The sequence below is a fragment of the Punica granatum genome, chromosome 1 (genome assembly GCF_007655135.1).
Source record: "Punica granatum isolate Tunisia-2019 chromosome 1, ASM765513v2, whole genome shotgun sequence".
Taxonomy (NCBI): domain Eukaryota; kingdom Viridiplantae; phylum Streptophyta; class Magnoliopsida; order Myrtales; family Lythraceae; genus Punica; species Punica granatum.
In genome coordinates this window covers 49,885,343-49,902,965 of record NC_045127.1, presented here as the reverse complement: position 1 = coordinate 49,902,965, position 17,623 = coordinate 49,885,343, and the positions used below count along the sequence as shown (strand labels likewise).

The window sequence follows — 17,623 nt, the reverse complement described above, 5'->3', positions numbered from 1 at the left end:
TATTAAGTTTATTAACTGTTCCTCTTTAATATATTTGCATGTGTGATGTGGATGTCACTGCACGGTATTTCTTTATCGGTGGGCGACAAATAGCAAAACACCATATGATGAAGACAAGCCGCCTAAAATTATTACGAATAAGAAAATGACACTTTGAAAGAAAATTGCTCAATCATGCGTCAAATTTTTTTCGTTTTTTGTTTGTCTTGACCCTGATCGAATTCATTATACATGGAACAGATGTAAGATGATTATGGCATGAGCTTCGCTCGCCATGTCATAAATAGGCAAACCCAATAAGAGATAGACATGTGCGCTCGTGTTGGACATGGTCCTTATACTCACTCGATCATAATTTAGAAACAGCCCAAACTTTTCTGATCTTTTTACTTTTGCTCCCACCTGCACGCTCCACACTCTTTTATCTTTCCTCCTTCCACGCTGCAACGCCAGCCCAACTTCTCTTCTTTCTACACCTCCAACCACTTCTTCTCCGTCTTCCCCTTCGATCGGTGTCATACCAAACACCTTCACCGGCGAAAGGGGAGGGCCGTGAGAGGGAGGACTGTGCAGTAGAGTACCGACTGCCGGAGGAGAGCCGTGAGGAGAGCAACGACCGCCTAAAGGAAAGGCCGTGAGAGGGCGGAGAATGGTTGAGAGGACAATGGCCACGAGGAAGGATGTTGTTGGAGGCCATGGTCGGAAGGGGGTTGTCATCGGAAAGGAGAGGGATTTACTTGCGAAAGGAGAAAGAGAATAGATTTGGGTGGATATAGGTGGGGCAAATTTGTGAGGATGAAAAAAAAATTTGTGAGGATGAAAAAGATTTGAATATTTTTTGAAATTTGGTACTAGTCCATGTCGACGCGTGTCATTCGTTTAAACTGATTAGTTTATGGCTCATTTAGTACACTAAATTTCTCGATGTCATGTGAATGTATGTAGCCAAACTACGCACGTAGCATACGTATGTTGAACTCTTGGAGCGGCAACATTTTCTATTCTGTTTGTGTTTTCATTCAGTGATTCACAACATATTATTTTAAGTGACGACGACGGTCTAAGAATGATGTAATGCAATTGGAAATCAGTATACAGTTGATCATCGGATTACGATTGTAGACCTGTGATGGATAATAAGTTATCGTTGTCGACAATACACAGTTGCAAATTGCTTCAAAATCTGAAGATCGAACTACAAACACAACAATGATCGAACTAATCCTATGTAGTATCAGTCGTCCAACATTATTATACTGCCAAGTCCTTGGAGTCATGCGAAGCATAACATCTGTATATATATATATATTCCCACACTTATAAGACAAGAGCATGTAGGAATATGGCAATGGAAATTAGCTCAAGGAGGAATATGGCCGCCGCAAATTTGCCCCCTCTCAACTCCGTCACACCACTCCGCCGTACAACGGCCAACCGACTCTATGCCCTAATATACGCTTCTGCCCTCCTAGCTCTCTTCTACCGCCACGTCCGGCAGCTCCTCCTCCTGTGCTCTACCACTCCCACCTCCGCTGCTGCCGCCACCTTGAGCCTGATCGTGGCCGATTCCATGCTCGCCTTCATGTGGTGCAGCAGGCAGTCGTTCCGCATGTACCCGATCCGCCGGACAGAGTATGTCGAGAATATCCCTAAAGTGCTTAAGGAGGAAGATTTTCCTGCGCTGGATGTGTTCATATGCACCTCGGATCCCTATAGGGAGCCGCCGATCACGGTGATGAACACGGCACTGTCAGTCATGGCGTACGACTACCCGGCCAACAAGTTGTCCGTGTACCTGTCAGATGATGGCGGATCCCAGATCACGCTCTTCGCATTCATGGAAGCCGCCAAGTTTGCTGCCCACTGGTTGCCCTTCTGTCGGGAGAATAAGGTGGTGAAGCGAAGCCCCGAGGATTATTTCAAGTCGACAAATCAAAGCATTGGCACCGAGACTGAGAGGATTAAGGTAAGAAAGATCATCCTAATTAAGGGTTCGCCATATCTGATCTTGTGATCTTGCGATTGTAACCTACACTTAATTGGAACAGACTGCAGTGCAAACATTTGAAACATGCTGAAAGCATCTCGTGATTAAAATTAAGCCAATGACTGAGTCAGAGTGAATTTGTCTCAGTCCATAGGCGTTTTCGATCAAGGAAAAGAAAAACATATCAAAGAAAGAGGGCCATGTCTCTGAATAGCTGGTGACTCTATGAGTGTTGACTTCTAGTGGTCAGCACAAAAAATTCCAGTAGAAAATTCCATATTGATCCCTGCCTGTACAACTTCCATATATACATACATACATATATATATATATATATATATATATTTTGGGGCTAAGTGCATATATGGCTTCCACTGTGAGAGGAAGAAGCATATGTAAACATGTTACAGTGGGCGGATGTTTGAAGCAGCTTATTATAGAGGCTAAGTAGATGTCTTAAGTCATTAGAAACCGAAGAGAGAAATTAAATAAATGACTAAAGGAAGAGAAATTCTCTTATCAAGCCAATATGCATGACAATTTCTTTCTCTGAGGACATGTTGAATGACAGCCTTCCAATTGATATCGCAAACCAAAGAACGAAGAGTAGGGGGTGCAAGCATATCCTGTTCTGCGATAAGTCCCCCAACAACTAGTGAATCGACCTCAAGGATAAGTTTTCTGTATCCAAGGACCAACCGAGTTGGAGTCCGGTAAATACAACCGAAGCTCAGCTAGCACTGACGAGGTTATTCCGGTTAAATACACCCCGAAGAGTAGTCTAATGCTGTTAGAGATATTTTTCTAATCTAAGCTTGATCGGGAGCTAAACGACGATGAGAACAGGACCATGATGAGGAGAAGACATTAATTCTACAAGTCATTAAGAAAATATCTGCATCATCTTCTCCATTTTCGTAAAATTCTAATTAAGAAAATAAATATATATCATGTAAACACAGCTGAGTGGTTCAGCAAAAGCTGTCATGTTCTGCAAGAAGACAAAACACTACAAATATATTTAAACAATTCTAATCAATTTCTCCCTCGTAAGTATTCGTAAGATGATGATTGCTTTGCTTTATTTATTCAATTCACATATATAATTAATATATATATATATATATATTCATCCCCGATTGAAACAAAAATCACTTATATATATCGTCATTATTGTTAAATTAATGCGGAAATTGGAGAGAGGGTTGCAGCCGGCCACAGGGCCTGACGTCCTTTGATGTGTATTTTTTGGATGAAAAGTTTTTTCTTTATATACCATTCATGAGAGTAGGGATGGGAAACTAGTCATAAGACTATCTCCATCTCAGTTTCTAATTTGAATCTCTAAACTTACTCTCATATAATCGTCACATTATTCAGAGTTACACTAAAAAACAGACTCGCTACTTCAATCATAATCGTTTTTAGGCTCTGAAGTGAGTCTCATATTTTCAATTAAAGAAAAAAAAAAGTAGCAAAAGCTGTCTCTTATGGTCAGGAGCTGCCATGCGAGTTGCCACTTATTCGTTTCTCAAATGAGAGACGCATCTCTCGTTCGAGAGATGGAGACTGAGCCTCCCAGAGTGTAAACTCTCCACGTGCCGTCTCTCACGACGTCACGTTAGCGTCTCTGACGCAAGAGAGGCCCCTGCTGGGACATTCTAAGGGAACAAATGCATGCTTGGTTGGAAATTACTATAAACAATATAGGTTGAGATCATCTCGGAACTTTCTCGAAGAATCTCATTAATTAAATTTTACACAACTGATATAATCTACTCAAGACAAACTAAGCAGAGCATAAATGACAATTACTCTTGATACGTAAAAGCATCTTTTCCACCTAAAAAAATTAGGGAGAAGAAAGTCATCCACAGAAGAAGACTTATATATATATATATATATATATTTCAATATATTATTTTATATTTTTGTACGACTTTAGTTTAGTTAGTTTTTTGTCCCGGACACCAAGGCATACATATATTCAATCACGTTCGGACATTGGTGATCGAGGCATGAATCTGTTCTCTTATGGCCAATTTCCCATCCCAATTCCCATGAATGATATTTGAAGAAAAACCTTTTCATCCAGAAAACACATCAAAAGACGTCAGGCTCCGTGGCCGCCTGCAGCCCTCAAAGGATGTTATTACTTTTTTATCTTTTCAAAAATTTTCTCATATTTTTTATTATATAAATTAATTTTTAATATTAAATTCTCTTAATTATTTAATATTTTTTTAAAATTTTCACATTTTTTAATTCAATAACACAATGATTTATTTTTTCATCATATTCTTCAAATTCTCTCATATACTTTCTAAACTACTTTTATTTTTATCTTCTCAAATTAAATTAAATCACACTTAATTTAGTTGTCATCGCTATATTAATTTTGTAAAATCAATTTGATTTATTTATTATTTTAATTCAAAGCATTTCGGTTTGTTAAAGGAAAAAAAAAACCTATTTTTGGTTTCAGGTGATGTATGAGGGCGTGAAAGTGAGGATAGAGAATGTGGCAGCGAAAGGGGAAGTCGGCGAGGAATTCATCGCCGGAGACAAACAACGCCAAGCTCTTAGCCAGTGGACGGACACCTTCACCCGTCAAACTCACCCACCTGTCATTCAGGTACAACCCCTCGGGCCACGGCCATCAACTACGTGTCGGTGTAATCTATAGCATATCGAAACGCCGAACGAAATGATTAGTCTATTTCCACCCAAAAGGAAAGAAAAAAAAAAAAACTCTATTGAATGGGAGAAATCATTTAATATATTCCTTCCTCATTAATTGCTGGTTGAGTAATGGGGGACAAGATGCATATTTTACAACTGGTTCTGTATATAGCAAGATATTATTAATTTTTGTAGGATTATTTAGATACAAAATAAACTGTCATCTATGTTCGTCTCGAGTGAATTATTTAAGCTAGAGTGAGAATTGCTTATTCAATTCAATGATTAATAATATATAATAACATATTTATATATTTATATATGAAAATAAATTCTCGAACTAAATTTTCATGCCGTCACATTATAAAAAATTAAACGGAGCTCAAAGTAAATCTATATGTAAATTATTTGGATGTATATTGAGCAATTACTTGAGCTGTCCTGCATAAAAGACCTATATTTAAGTAAATATTTATTGATCATAATACATATTGCATAAATTCCTTGGAGATAAGTTGTGCTCTATTTTTATAAAATATATACATACAATTTATGTAATTTTTAGTATTTTTAAAATCCTTTTACAAAATTGTGATATCTTTTTTTTTCGGTTGCTAAAATTGTGATATCTTAAAAACATTTAAGACACCATATTTAAACGGAAAAACAAAGGTGAAAATATATATACACGGGACAAATGTATTTTTGGAAGAAAATTGGAAAAATATCACGGACGGGGTGGTAGTTTTTGTGAGATATAAATTAACAATTATTATGCAATAAAAAAAGAAAAAAATGAAAGATCAATCTGGATAAATATATATATATATATATATATATATGTGTGTGTGTATAAGATGTATCTTTAATCCAGTCGAGATAAAGAAAGATAGAATATGCAAGGCAACAAATATTAAGAATAAGTAACGAAGGTCTAGCATTATAGAAATACTTTTCGATTATATGAAGCAAGGAATAGGTAAAAATAAAGATTAAAAATTATAAATAATCAATGTGGAGTGATTCAAGTGATTCGATACTTATTCTCTTAAGTAAAGTTTTGAATTCGGGTCTTGTTTTATAAATGGAGAAAATTCACGCTGGAAAATATTTATCCCTTAGTGGATCGATCTGTCCTGAATTAGATTAGTTGGGGCTCTATTGGCATTTTGAATACTAAGGTGCACATTAAAAAATGTAAAAATAAAAATATGTTGAAAATGAACGATGAGTACATAGATAATCGTTGAAGCAAAAGTCATAAATATATGGAATTGAATTGGTGCAAGAAAGAAAGCATAAAAAAAAAGGAGAAGATCAATATGAGCGGCGGTATTTTTTGAAAGAAAATTGGAAAAATGCCTCGGAAGAAAAATTGGAGAAATACTACAAAGTGAATCGTAATTTTATAAATAGTTTAACTATGGATAATTCATTAATTTTAATTTTTTATTATATTATATTGTATAATTTATTTTCAATAAATAATAATTAATTACTCAATTAAATGACAACCTGGGGAAGATTCCGGTTTAATCCGTATCGGGTTCGAAAGTATTGCATGCGGCAAACAAACAAAAGTGTCAGCAAAAATTACAAAATCTGTGAGCGGATCAGTAGACCTATATTGGATTCAACTCTATTCAGCGGAATTATTTCTCTTCATGACTTTTACTGCTTCTTTTTCCGAGTGAATGCATTTTCTTTAGAAGGTTTTGGGATAACTACTGAAAGTAAATTGTTTTTTAAGTGAAGTTAATTGCTTATTAAAAAAGTTCATGTCGTTGCTTAAAATTCATATATTACATATATTTGACATATATCTCATAATGAGTGTTTTTTTTTTTTTTGACTCTTGTAAACGATGACAGCATAATGAGCAAAACACTTGTTATATATTTATTTGTTAGAATTTGAAAGGTCTGTAATATGACACTCGATTCATTACGTGACAGGTTTCAAAGGTTCTTCTTACTTTTATATAAGTGTAGATTTTTCCCCCCATACGGAAGCATAGAAATTTGCCATATAGCTTTTAATTTGATACTAATTTTTGTGAAATTAATTAGGCCTTGGTGGACAGCAGCCAAGACAGGGACACTGCAGGAAATGTGATGCCCAACCTCGTCTATGTCTCGCGAGGCAAAAGCAGGACAGTGCCCCATAATTTCAAGGCCGGTGCCCTCAATGCTCTGGTAAGCTGTCGTGTAATTTAAAACACTGTTTTGTCTAGCCAGTTGACGCTGATCGATCGTAAATAATGTGAATCGAAGGTTCGGGTATCAGCTGTCATGACCAATGCACCTATCATCCTGACTCTCGACTGCGACATGCGCTCCAACGATCCCAGTACGCCCCGTCGAATGCTCTGCCACCTAGCAGACCCGAACACGGACCAGTCCAAGTTAGCATATGTTCAGTTCCCTCAATTTTTTGAGGGGCTCAATAGGGACGACATATATGCCAGTAGCTTCAAGAGTGTGTTCCAGATAAATCCCATCGGAATGATTAACGGGCCCGACTATGTTGGCACCGGGTGTTTCTTCCGCCGCAGGGCACTGTTCGGCAGTCCAGCAGCTTTGGTGCCAATGGAGATTCCCGAACTGAACGTCGACCATGTTGTGGAGAGGCCAATACAGTCCAAAGAGTCCATGGCATTGGCGCATCACGTAGCTAGCTGCGATCACGAGAACATGACCAACTGGGGATCTAAGGTGGGATTTAGATACGGGACAGTGGTGGAGGACCAGTTCACGAGCTACCAGCTGCACTGCAGTGGGTGGAAGTCGATATTCTGCAACCCCGACCGACCCGCATTCCTCGGCGATGCACCGACCAGCCTCATCAACATGCTGAACCAGTCCAAGAGGTGGGTCGTTGGGCTCCACGAGATGACCTTTTCGAGATACAGCGTCGTGACCTATGGGTTCAGGTCCATGGGCCTCCTCATGGGCTTGTCATACGCCCACTATGCCTTCTGGCCCATGTGGTTTATCCCCATTGTCGTTTATTCCGTCGTCCCTCAGCTTGGTCTCATCAGCGGCCTCCCCGTTTTCCCAATGGTACGTTGATCCGCCATGACTAATATATACTCCATGTAGTTTTTCAATAATCATCAATATATAATGTATAAAAGCTGGAGCATGCGATGAGAAAAATCTACGATCCCATTTTTCTCAAACCCTCAACCAGTGACCGTGTGACTTTTCAAGTGTAAAATAATTAGAAAAACGAGTATTTACTGTTTTAAGTTAAATGAAATTCTGGCATATTATACTATGTGTTCTGTCTCCAACTTGTTTTAGATATTTTTTTTTTCAGAAAGATTAAATATTCTCTCTCGAAAACGTTTACCTTTCATGAGTGTTGGACCTATACTAAATTTAAGAAAAAAAAATCATGTATATATATGTTTTTAAGTTAAATGAATATTTTTGCCATATGTTTATTTTACCATATGTTGTATGTGCCTGGTTCTATGAATTTTATATAGTATATTATTTTTATTTACAGATATAACTAAAGTATTTTTTTCCCGATAAAGCCTGAGATATGAAATATTTAACCAAATTTAATTTACAAAATGTCTTATAAATAAAAATAAAAATATTCATTTCGTGCACAAATTTTTTCTCCTCTCGTTTCTCCATGTATATCTTATCCCCGCCTGTTATCTGTTGTTCTCGATATTATAATATATTTAAGTATGATTATCTCTATTGTACCTTTTATTCATATTTTGTATAGATTTTTAAAATATGGCATTTTCTCGTAAAGTACATAACAATAATCATCTCATAAAAAATGAATTAATTCTTCTCATTGTTGAACATTTTTTTTATAAAGGGGGCATAATATTAGTGACACACGTACTCGCCTAGGATTAAAATGTTTCATTTCGATTCTCACTAGTGAGACTATCTATGCCCCTTAATCTAGAATTTTATTTTTCTTATACTAGACCAATGTGACTCCTTTGTAATTAAAAAATATATATATTCTTCTTATTTTTATTGTATAGTTGTTTTCTTATATTACAAAACATTATTTTTCCATAGCAAATTTATATGATTCAACAATTTTTTTCTTTTCGGTTACATAAGGAGGTTCATGGATTTAATGCATGAAATAAAAATTCTAATAGTTAATAAAATGGCACAGGTGATTCCCAACGAATACTGAACCTGAAATCTCTTGGTTACCAAGCGAAACATACACCGCTGAGCTACACCTTTATTCCTAGTTTCCTTAAAATAATTATCTATTTTAAACTAATATATAAATTATAGAATCCACCGCACAAAATGCGGGAACTCTATTTTGATAATTATCAGCTCTTTGGAAATTCTCTTAGTTATTCGATTATTTTATTTTCAATGAAATTATGTTATTTGATTATTATATTGGAAATTGAAAGTAATAATAAATATTTTCTTAGAAAAATGAAAGGTTTTCTCAATTCGTGAAAATGTTAAATATATTCTCAAAAATTATATTAATAAATTAAGTAATTTTTAAGGAGTTGCACGCAACAGGATGTTCTTTATCTAGTTAGTCTTATTTCTTAAGATGACACCGACAGTAAATCATACTATACGATAAGATAGCGCTCAAAATACGATTCTGCATCTCGTTATCAATATTATACATCACATGATTATACGTACGTTTTCTAACTCTTGTATCTTATGCATGTCGTGGACATGTTGCATTTTCAGGCATCGGAGCCGTCGTTCCTCTTGTACATGTTCCTTATCCTCGGGGCCTACTCCCGGGATCTGGTCGACTTCCTCTTGTCTGGCAATGGCGCGACAGTCAGGCAGTGGTGGAACGACCAGAGGATTTGCCTAATCCGTGGCCTCACGTGCTTCCTCTTCGGGTCGCTCGAGTTCGGCCTCAAGCGCCTCGGCATCTCTGTCGGCGGCTACAGCGTCACGAGCAAGGCAACAAACGATGAGCAGAGCAAGATGTACGAGCAAGGGGTGTTCGACTTTGGGGCATCATCCCCCATGTTTGTCCCCCTCTCTGTGGCGGCCCTCATCAACTTGGTAGCCTTCACAACGGCGCTCGCGCGGGGTTTAGCGGTTGAAAGATTTGCATTGCAAATGCTCCTGGCCGGTTTCGGAGTAGCGAACGGGTGGCCGCTCTATCAGGCCATGTTTTTTAGGAGTGACAAGGGGAAGTTGCCTACAACCATCACTTTGGCTTCCGCTTTAGTTGCTGCTCTTCTCTGCGCCGCAGCCTCCCTTGCTTAGGTTGCGGCATCTCGTTTATGTCCACGGGAGGAGATCGTAAGGATAACAAACGGAAAGATCGCGGTTAAAGTTTCGCGCAGTTGCGTTGGTCACAATTTTTTACAGGGAATAACAGTCGACAAATTATGATTCACATCGTACATACACAAGCAAAAACAACAGCGCATAAATTTTCAATCAAACTACCGGGGTTAGCCTTGGTATTGTCATTTGAAAATGGTCAACCAACGGAGAGGAGTCAAAACTCATAATAAGCTATGCACGTAAATATAAGTCGGTCTGCCCTACGTATTCAGCCAGGATGCATGTTGTTGTTCTTTGAAAGTTTTTCCGATTATAAGAGACATTATGAGTCTAATATAATTAAATAACAATTTTAATAATTAATAAATGGACATTAATAATCCAAACATGAGATCAAACTTTTTGGGGATATGTCAATTATCAAGTGATGGCGGTATTATTGTGTTACACTTCTTTCTGATTGTTCCTTGAAATTAGTATGGGCTTATCTGCTAGCTCTTCCACGTATGCATATGACCCCGATAGAAACTTCTCGGGTGCGGCAGTTTGGAACGATAAAATAAAACAGACATTAGAAAATTGCTACGAGGAATTGAATCTTTGACATTAAAGAAATCACTATATGTATCATGCATTTTAGATGCATAAGGCCTTTAGGACTTGCCCACATTATATCCGACGAGACGCGTAACGCATATTCCAATCAATTAGAAGTAGGTGACGAGTGATGACTTGTACTATATTGGCATCGTCGGGGATCTTTTTTGCCAAAGAATCTTCTATATGCTCGGAGGAATCTTTGTCATTTCTCTTCCACTGTGGGATGTTAATAATACCTCCTCATTATATTGTTTTCTCCTATTATTAATTTGTCAATATGTTTAACATATTTTTTTCGCTCAGATTTTTCTATGTTTTTCATCTCGTTATAGATAAATGACGACCAAAAAAGCGTTCCACATCCACAATGGAGATTCAAGTACATTAATACTCATCCTTTACTCGACTGTAGAATGTTTGTATAATGTCACGTTTAGTACACCAGAATGGAATGTGAACGAATGAAATGAGTTTTATAATGTGATATATAATTTTGTATAGGAAAAATAATATTTTTCTAGTTGAACTTGAAAATGTGAATAAATGTAATTGAACAAAATGAACTTATTTATCAAGATTTCAATTTATATATAATCTAGATATATGAATCTCAGAAAAAAAAAATTATACTTGGATAAAAGTTAGTTGAAACGAAATATTATTCCATTAAGTTGAAGAAAAAAGATCATCATAATGAAATGATATTTTTCAATTCATAAAAGAGATACTAAAAATAAAATAAATAAATAAATTAAATGGAAGACAACATGAAATATCAATTTCATTTCATTCTTTTTTTATTCCAGTTTATCAAACGTAATCTAAGACCTTAATTCATCTTCTCCTGCTTTGAATGGCAGACGAGCTCTTCTTAATTAAACAGTCGTGATCACTCTCTACTGGAGTGCTCGACTTGGCTGTATTAAATGCCCGTCCCTCTCAAACTTAGACAAAACAGTTCCGTGCACGTTCAGCTGCTGTGATATCTGCGGTCCCTTCCCGAACCCACCACAGATGTATCTCTCGATCTCTTCCTTTGATTTGTCCAAGATACTTGAATGCGTCCAAAATGCAATAATGCAGTAATGGGCCTGAACGCTTCCAAAATATAGAATGGAGGTTTATTTTTATGGTTAAAATCATAAAAATTTTAATTTTAATTTTTAATTTAATTCACTACACAATAAAAATACACATTTTTCAAGTAAAAAATTTTAACTTTAACTTTAATTCAATACACTACACAACACTTGTCCTTTTTCATAATTAAAATTAAAATTATTTTAACTTTGAAACCAAACGTACCGATAAAATGTCTCAAACTTTAATTGTATATCTTTTGAAAAGTCACCAAAGTAAATTAGTCAGAATTCCTAATAAGATATTCGCCTATCAATCAATATTGGAAACACATAGAAGTGACTAATTATTTTACTTTTTTTTGACATCAACTCGATATTCAGAAATTCAATTAGATTCTGATTGACTCAATCAAGTCAGATCAGCTCATTAAAGGATAAAACTCTTCAAGTATGGTATTTTTATATTCACAATAACTCGAATTTAAAATCTTATTTAAATGGAATAAGTATCAAATTGTTTGAATCAATTCACATTCATAACTGATTATTTTACCTTGATTATATGTACATTCGTCCTTCTTTTGCTATATTGTACGTGTCGTTATGTTCTTCTACCCGAATCCTCTTATTCACCGCTAATATGGCACCATAGATAGGTGTGGTCCCCCATACATATCGTCGATCATGGTTTAAGTACATTCTCCCCAAATAAATGTCACTTTCCCGTTAAGCCAATCAATATTGCACCCTTAATTATTTATTTATTCATTATTACTTTTTACCTAATTGTTTGATACGATTAGGTTTAAGTACATTCTCTCCAAATCTTTGGTGATCACGTAGTATAAGAAACTAGGAGTGTTTTTGTCCAAGTACTCTGTTTTTTCTCAACATATTCAAACCCTATCATGTAAGGAACATGTTTCAATATTTTAGAAGTGAAACTTACAATGTTGAATCCAAGAATCGAAATCTACTCGAAATTTGTATTATACCACATGTTCCGGGTATTCTGTTAGAACCTGTAAATTTCTTTATCTCGCTAAATAAAATCGAAAATGTCTCATCTATAATCAATAATCACGCACAGAATGTCAACATATATTTAGATTAATTCACAATACATCTACAACAAAGAGTAATATCTCTTATCAATCCATTCACAAAACTAAACATTTGTAATACGATCAGGTCTCACAGAGGACACACCTATCGTTGTCAAATCAAAGTTGTAGACGATAAGGAATGAAAGCTTCCATCAAGAGAGAGAGAGAGACAAAAACAGAGAATGGAAGTGGGTAAAGTAAAAAAGAAAATATATTTGAATAATAACTAGGGGATATTATTATCGGGTCCGGATATCGGTTTCGATTTCGATTTTAGGTATTCCATATGCAAGAACCATAATCAATTTTTATCTGCTCCTAATTTTAATACCAAAATCCTACTCTATTTTCAATACGAGCTACTTAGATCTTACCCTAACGAGTAGACTTTGATCGATTCCGGATATACCCAGTATCCGTACAAACTCCTATAAGAAACGCCAACTAATTCACAAGCAGCGATGGAATGAGTGCTAATCACTCGAATAATTCTCATAATATTTTTAATTATAGTAATTTAATTGATATTTTCACCACCTATACGTAATTATTATGAAGTAGAAGCATGTATATAGATTTTTTTCTCGGACAGGGGACAGAGAAATGATGAATAAATAGATATATTGCAAATCATGCGAGTCATTTCAAACCTGAACAGCAAAACCTGCAGACAAGTCAAGCCGCCTACACGATTCGTACAAAGAGAAAATTGATCAATCAGTTGCAAATTTGTTTCGTTTTCCGCTGAATGTTCTTGAACATGATTATCAATTAATGCATGGAAGGAATGTGAATGCACATGGCACGTCTGTCTCTCTTCTATCAATCTCCCGCAAAACTTCCAACAATATCAGTGAAATAATACATATGTACACCAACTTCGGCTCCACATATCGTGGATGGAGGGAGGGCTACAGCCACAGGTTGTTGATCGACATTGGTGGGACTAGAGATATCGGTAGACATCATCAAATGGAGGTACGTACAGGGATGGCCGATAGAGACAAGATTAGCAATGGAGGTGGTGACCAACATGTGGTGCTAGGCTATAAGGTTTATAGACCAGTTTTGATGCTAAGTAAATTGACATGGAGAAAGTGACCGAAAGATCGATCATATGCTACAAGAATTTAGTTGATTATACCATATAATGCGGACGGCCATCACATTTACATTAACGAGAGATTGCAGGAAATTAAGAAAGTACTTATGCAAATAGGACATCAGATAATACATTCTCATACATGGTATATATGTGATAGCCTAATATATAAAGGATAGAAAAACTCATACTTTACAGTATATATAATAAGACATATCACAAATGTACCATCACGATTGGTAGGTTAGAGCCAAATTTCTATCTAAGAGAGTTACACATCATAAAAATTATAACTACACGACCTTGCACTTTTTTATTTTCGTACAGTGCACTTCTATTTATGGGACATAACTGGACGATGAAGAATGTATTTACCCAAAAAAAATAATGTTAATTGTATTAGATCATAAACCTCCCTTATAAAAAAAAATGAAAAATGCGAGGAAACTAGGAAATTGCTACTTCCTTTTGGGTCTTTCTTACCTAATCACATGTATGTGAGACGAACTTGGAGTGGCAGTAGAGATTCGATTCTGTTCAAGTTTCCGCTCACAGTCATTTGGTACACATTTTCTCCTAGCAATGACAACAAGGAAAAAATAAAACTAAAAATAGTAAAAAAATCAAAAGATGGTGTAGCACAATATTATAAGTTATCAATAATCAAGAGATTTCGAATTCGATACACATTCTGAGATTATTCATACCCTTTTATTAATTATTAAAATTTCTATTTCTTTTATATTAGATCCATTGCCTCCCTCGTAGTCGAAAAATATTAAAAAAATGTTCCCATACAATTGTGAGAGATAACAAGTTCCCTATGTCAAAATTATACAGTTATTTTTTCAATAAAGAGTTCATTTCATTCATATTTAATAAGGAAGATACACATCGACAGAGCAGCGTATGCATAATAAACCCCCACCAGAAACAAAACACATAAAAGGCCAGTAAACACAATACCACAAGAAAAAGGTCTTTAAACGAATTTTTTTGCCGACGTTTTGAAAAACGTCACGAAAAGTTATACAAAACGGACTTTAGCGACACTTTTCAAAGATTAGCCAAATGCCTACACTTCAAAAATTTATTAAAAAAAATATAGTACCTTTTGACTTTTTTTAATCATAAATACCTAGGGTGACACTTGAAAATGTTGGCTAAGGTCTCCCCACGCCAACGTGTTGAAGAAGCATTGGCAAAGGGCTATTTTTAGGGGCGACGCTTCTAAGCGTCGCCTAAGGTATCTTGGACGATCCTTTCAGAGTCGTCATCTAAGGCACCTATATGCTGATGCTTTTTAGGGGTCGGCAGCTACTAACGACAAGTTGATAGCTTGTCGTCAACAACTTATATAAAGAGCAAGACATGTAGTTAAATCTACTAACAAACTATCAACAAGTAGTCATAAGAGAGCGATATGTGCTACTGAATAAAAAAATTTCAAAAATCATTGGTGTTCCCATATACGTGTCCTTTTTTGCGGAGAGTCGAGTTGATCGCAAGTAACTCACCAGTAGCTCGTCTCACTGCACCTCTACTTGAACATAATTGATATTTCATCCAAACTCAAAATCGTTTGCGTGCCCATACCATCGTTTCCACTTTTCGCTGCATGCATCAACCTCCTTACCGCCCCACTCTGTCTTCTCAGTTGACTACGCCAAAGAATCAAGTGCGATTGAGCTGGTGGTTTTGAATGGATTCGACCCTGGAAGCTTGTGTAGTATAAAACGTTCTATCAATATTTTATTCATATGAACGAGTGCTAGCTTTGCCTGAGTTGACTTGATGATTATTGTTCAAACACTTCCAAGGTTTTGCAGCAATTCGGTAATCAATGATTGACTTCAATTCTCAGTGGATGCGTGGAACTTTCGAGTAAAGTGGCAAATGTATATGTACTATATGGACATGCTTTGAGTGATGATCTTGTGCGTAATATGAAAATTAATGTTGGCGGGAAAGATGGATCCAAAAAAAGCAAGCTTTATAGTTAAAAAGATTTTCATTATTATTTTAATTAGTTATTTATTTTTATTATACTTTGTTGTGCGTGTGCCGTTTAATATAAATGACACCTCAAATAGTGTTAGGTGTACACATATAAATTTGTTTCTTACAAATAGTTCAAAGTATTTAAAAAATTATTAAAATGAAAAAATATATACTAATTAAAAATAAAAACTTCATTTTATAAATAAAAAATATAATTAATTGTGGAAATTAAAGACATTAGAAGCCGCAGCTGAATTGGTGACGCACACGAACGCCTAAGGGGGAGTTATTGGTTCGATTCCCTTTACGCGCAAATATTAGGCGAGGAGCATGTACTCCTATGGCACGTAGGGGCTCAAGGGCGCTCGCGCACCCAGTTTTGGCCTAGGCTGCTCGGCCCAATTTTGGCGATGCTTTCAAAAGCGTCATGAGGCTTTTGGCGTGGCCTAAAGTCTCAAAACACGTCGCGATGCCTATGAAAAACTGATCAATCCATACAAGCAATAGAATTACTGCTATAAACACAGTTAGAAATGTGGGGTGTGGATTTCAAGATATATAAATCGGCAAAGGGGAAGCTTTAATGTGGATTATAAGCCACGTTTGTCGTTGTAGGAGCATCCATCCGAACTTATTGTCGGTGCAGGTCATAGCAGGGGAGGTTGAGGGGAGGTTGCGGGTAATGAAAATGGACAGTTATAAATTGCTATCGACCTTAAGAAAATAACCACAAATTCTATATAACAAAAACGAAGGAAGTACATCTACCGAAAAAAAAAAAGGAATTACCCGGAAAAAAAAAGGAACAAAGTTATCCTATATATAGAATTAATAGTCCAATAATCAACATGTCTTGCTAATGGTCCATCTCGAACCATGATAGTTATCATATGCGTAGAATCAATAGTCCAAAGAGTAACATACTGCCAAGTGCAGGTGGGAAAAAGAGGTTTCACCGTGCATGTCATTTATATATGCATATACATATATACATATATACATGTATATAAATTCCCACCCATATGGCAAGTGAAATTGGGAAAGAAGTGTCTTAGATTTTCGTTAATATGGCCGCCGCAAAAAATTCTCCCCCTCTCAACGCCGTCACCCCACTCCGCCGTACAACGGCCAACCGATTCTTTGCCCTAATATACGCTTCTGCCCTCCTAGCCCTCTTCTACCGCCACGTCCGGCAGATCGCCCTCCTGCGCTCCACCACTCCTGCCTCCGTTGTAGCTGCCACCTTGAGCCTGCTTGTGGCCGATGCCACTCTCGCCTTTATGTGGTGCACCACCCAATCTTCCCGCATGTACCCTACCCGCAGGACAGAGTACGTCGAGAATATCCCTAAAGTGCTCAAGGAAGCGGATTTTCCAGCACTGGACGTGTTCATCTGCACCGCGGATCCCTACAAGGAGCCGCCGATCAGGGTGGTGAACACGGCACTGTCAGTCATGGCATATGAGTACCCGGCCAATAAGTTGTCTGTGTACCTGTCTGACGATGGTGGGTCCCAGCTCACGCTCTTTGCGTTCATGGAAGCGGCCAAGTTCGCGTCCCACTGGTTGCCCTTCTGTCGGGAGAACAAGGTGATGGAGCGAAGTCCCGAGGATTATTTCAGGCCGAATCAAGGCATCGGCGCTGAGGCTGAGAGTATTAAGGTAAGAAAGGTCATGCTAAAAAGTTGAACGTAACACTTCAATATAAGTGTGATAATCCGAAAGCCTACTATCAATTAATTCGAAACTTTCCATTATATATAAATAACTAACATACAAAAATAT

At 36.7% G+C, this 17,623-nt stretch overlaps 2 protein-coding genes across 4 annotated transcripts in view; both read left to right on the top strand.

Annotated features, from left to right (window-relative positions):
• Positions 1–17,623, top strand: part of LOC116210764 (cellulose synthase-like protein G3) — a 37,444-nt gene that overhangs the window by 12,436 nt on the left and 7,385 nt on the right. Inside the window, exon 1 of one of the 3 annotated variants that reach the window (XM_031544826.1) lies at positions 16,859–17,500. The exons of 1 other annotated variant lie outside the window; for it this stretch is intronic. In XM_031544826.1, coding sequence (XP_031400686.1) covers positions 16,907–17,500 — 594 coding nt within the window. In that variant the 5' untranslated portion in view covers positions 16,859–16,906. Of the gene's footprint in view, positions 1–16,858; positions 17,501–17,623 lie in introns of those variants that run through there. One more of the 3 variants, XM_031544842.1, reaches the window with a different exon arrangement.
• On the top strand, positions 1,129–10,066 carry LOC116210794 (cellulose synthase-like protein G3). Its single transcript, XM_031544853.1, has 5 exons — positions 1,129–1,966; positions 4,473–4,622; positions 6,739–6,864; positions 6,943–7,731; positions 9,388–10,066. The coding sequence occupies exons 1-5, from the start codon at positions 1,343–1,345 to the stop codon at positions 9,922–9,924; spliced, it is 2,226 nt and encodes a 741-aa protein (XP_031400713.1). The 5' UTR covers positions 1,129–1,342; the 3' UTR covers positions 9,925–10,066.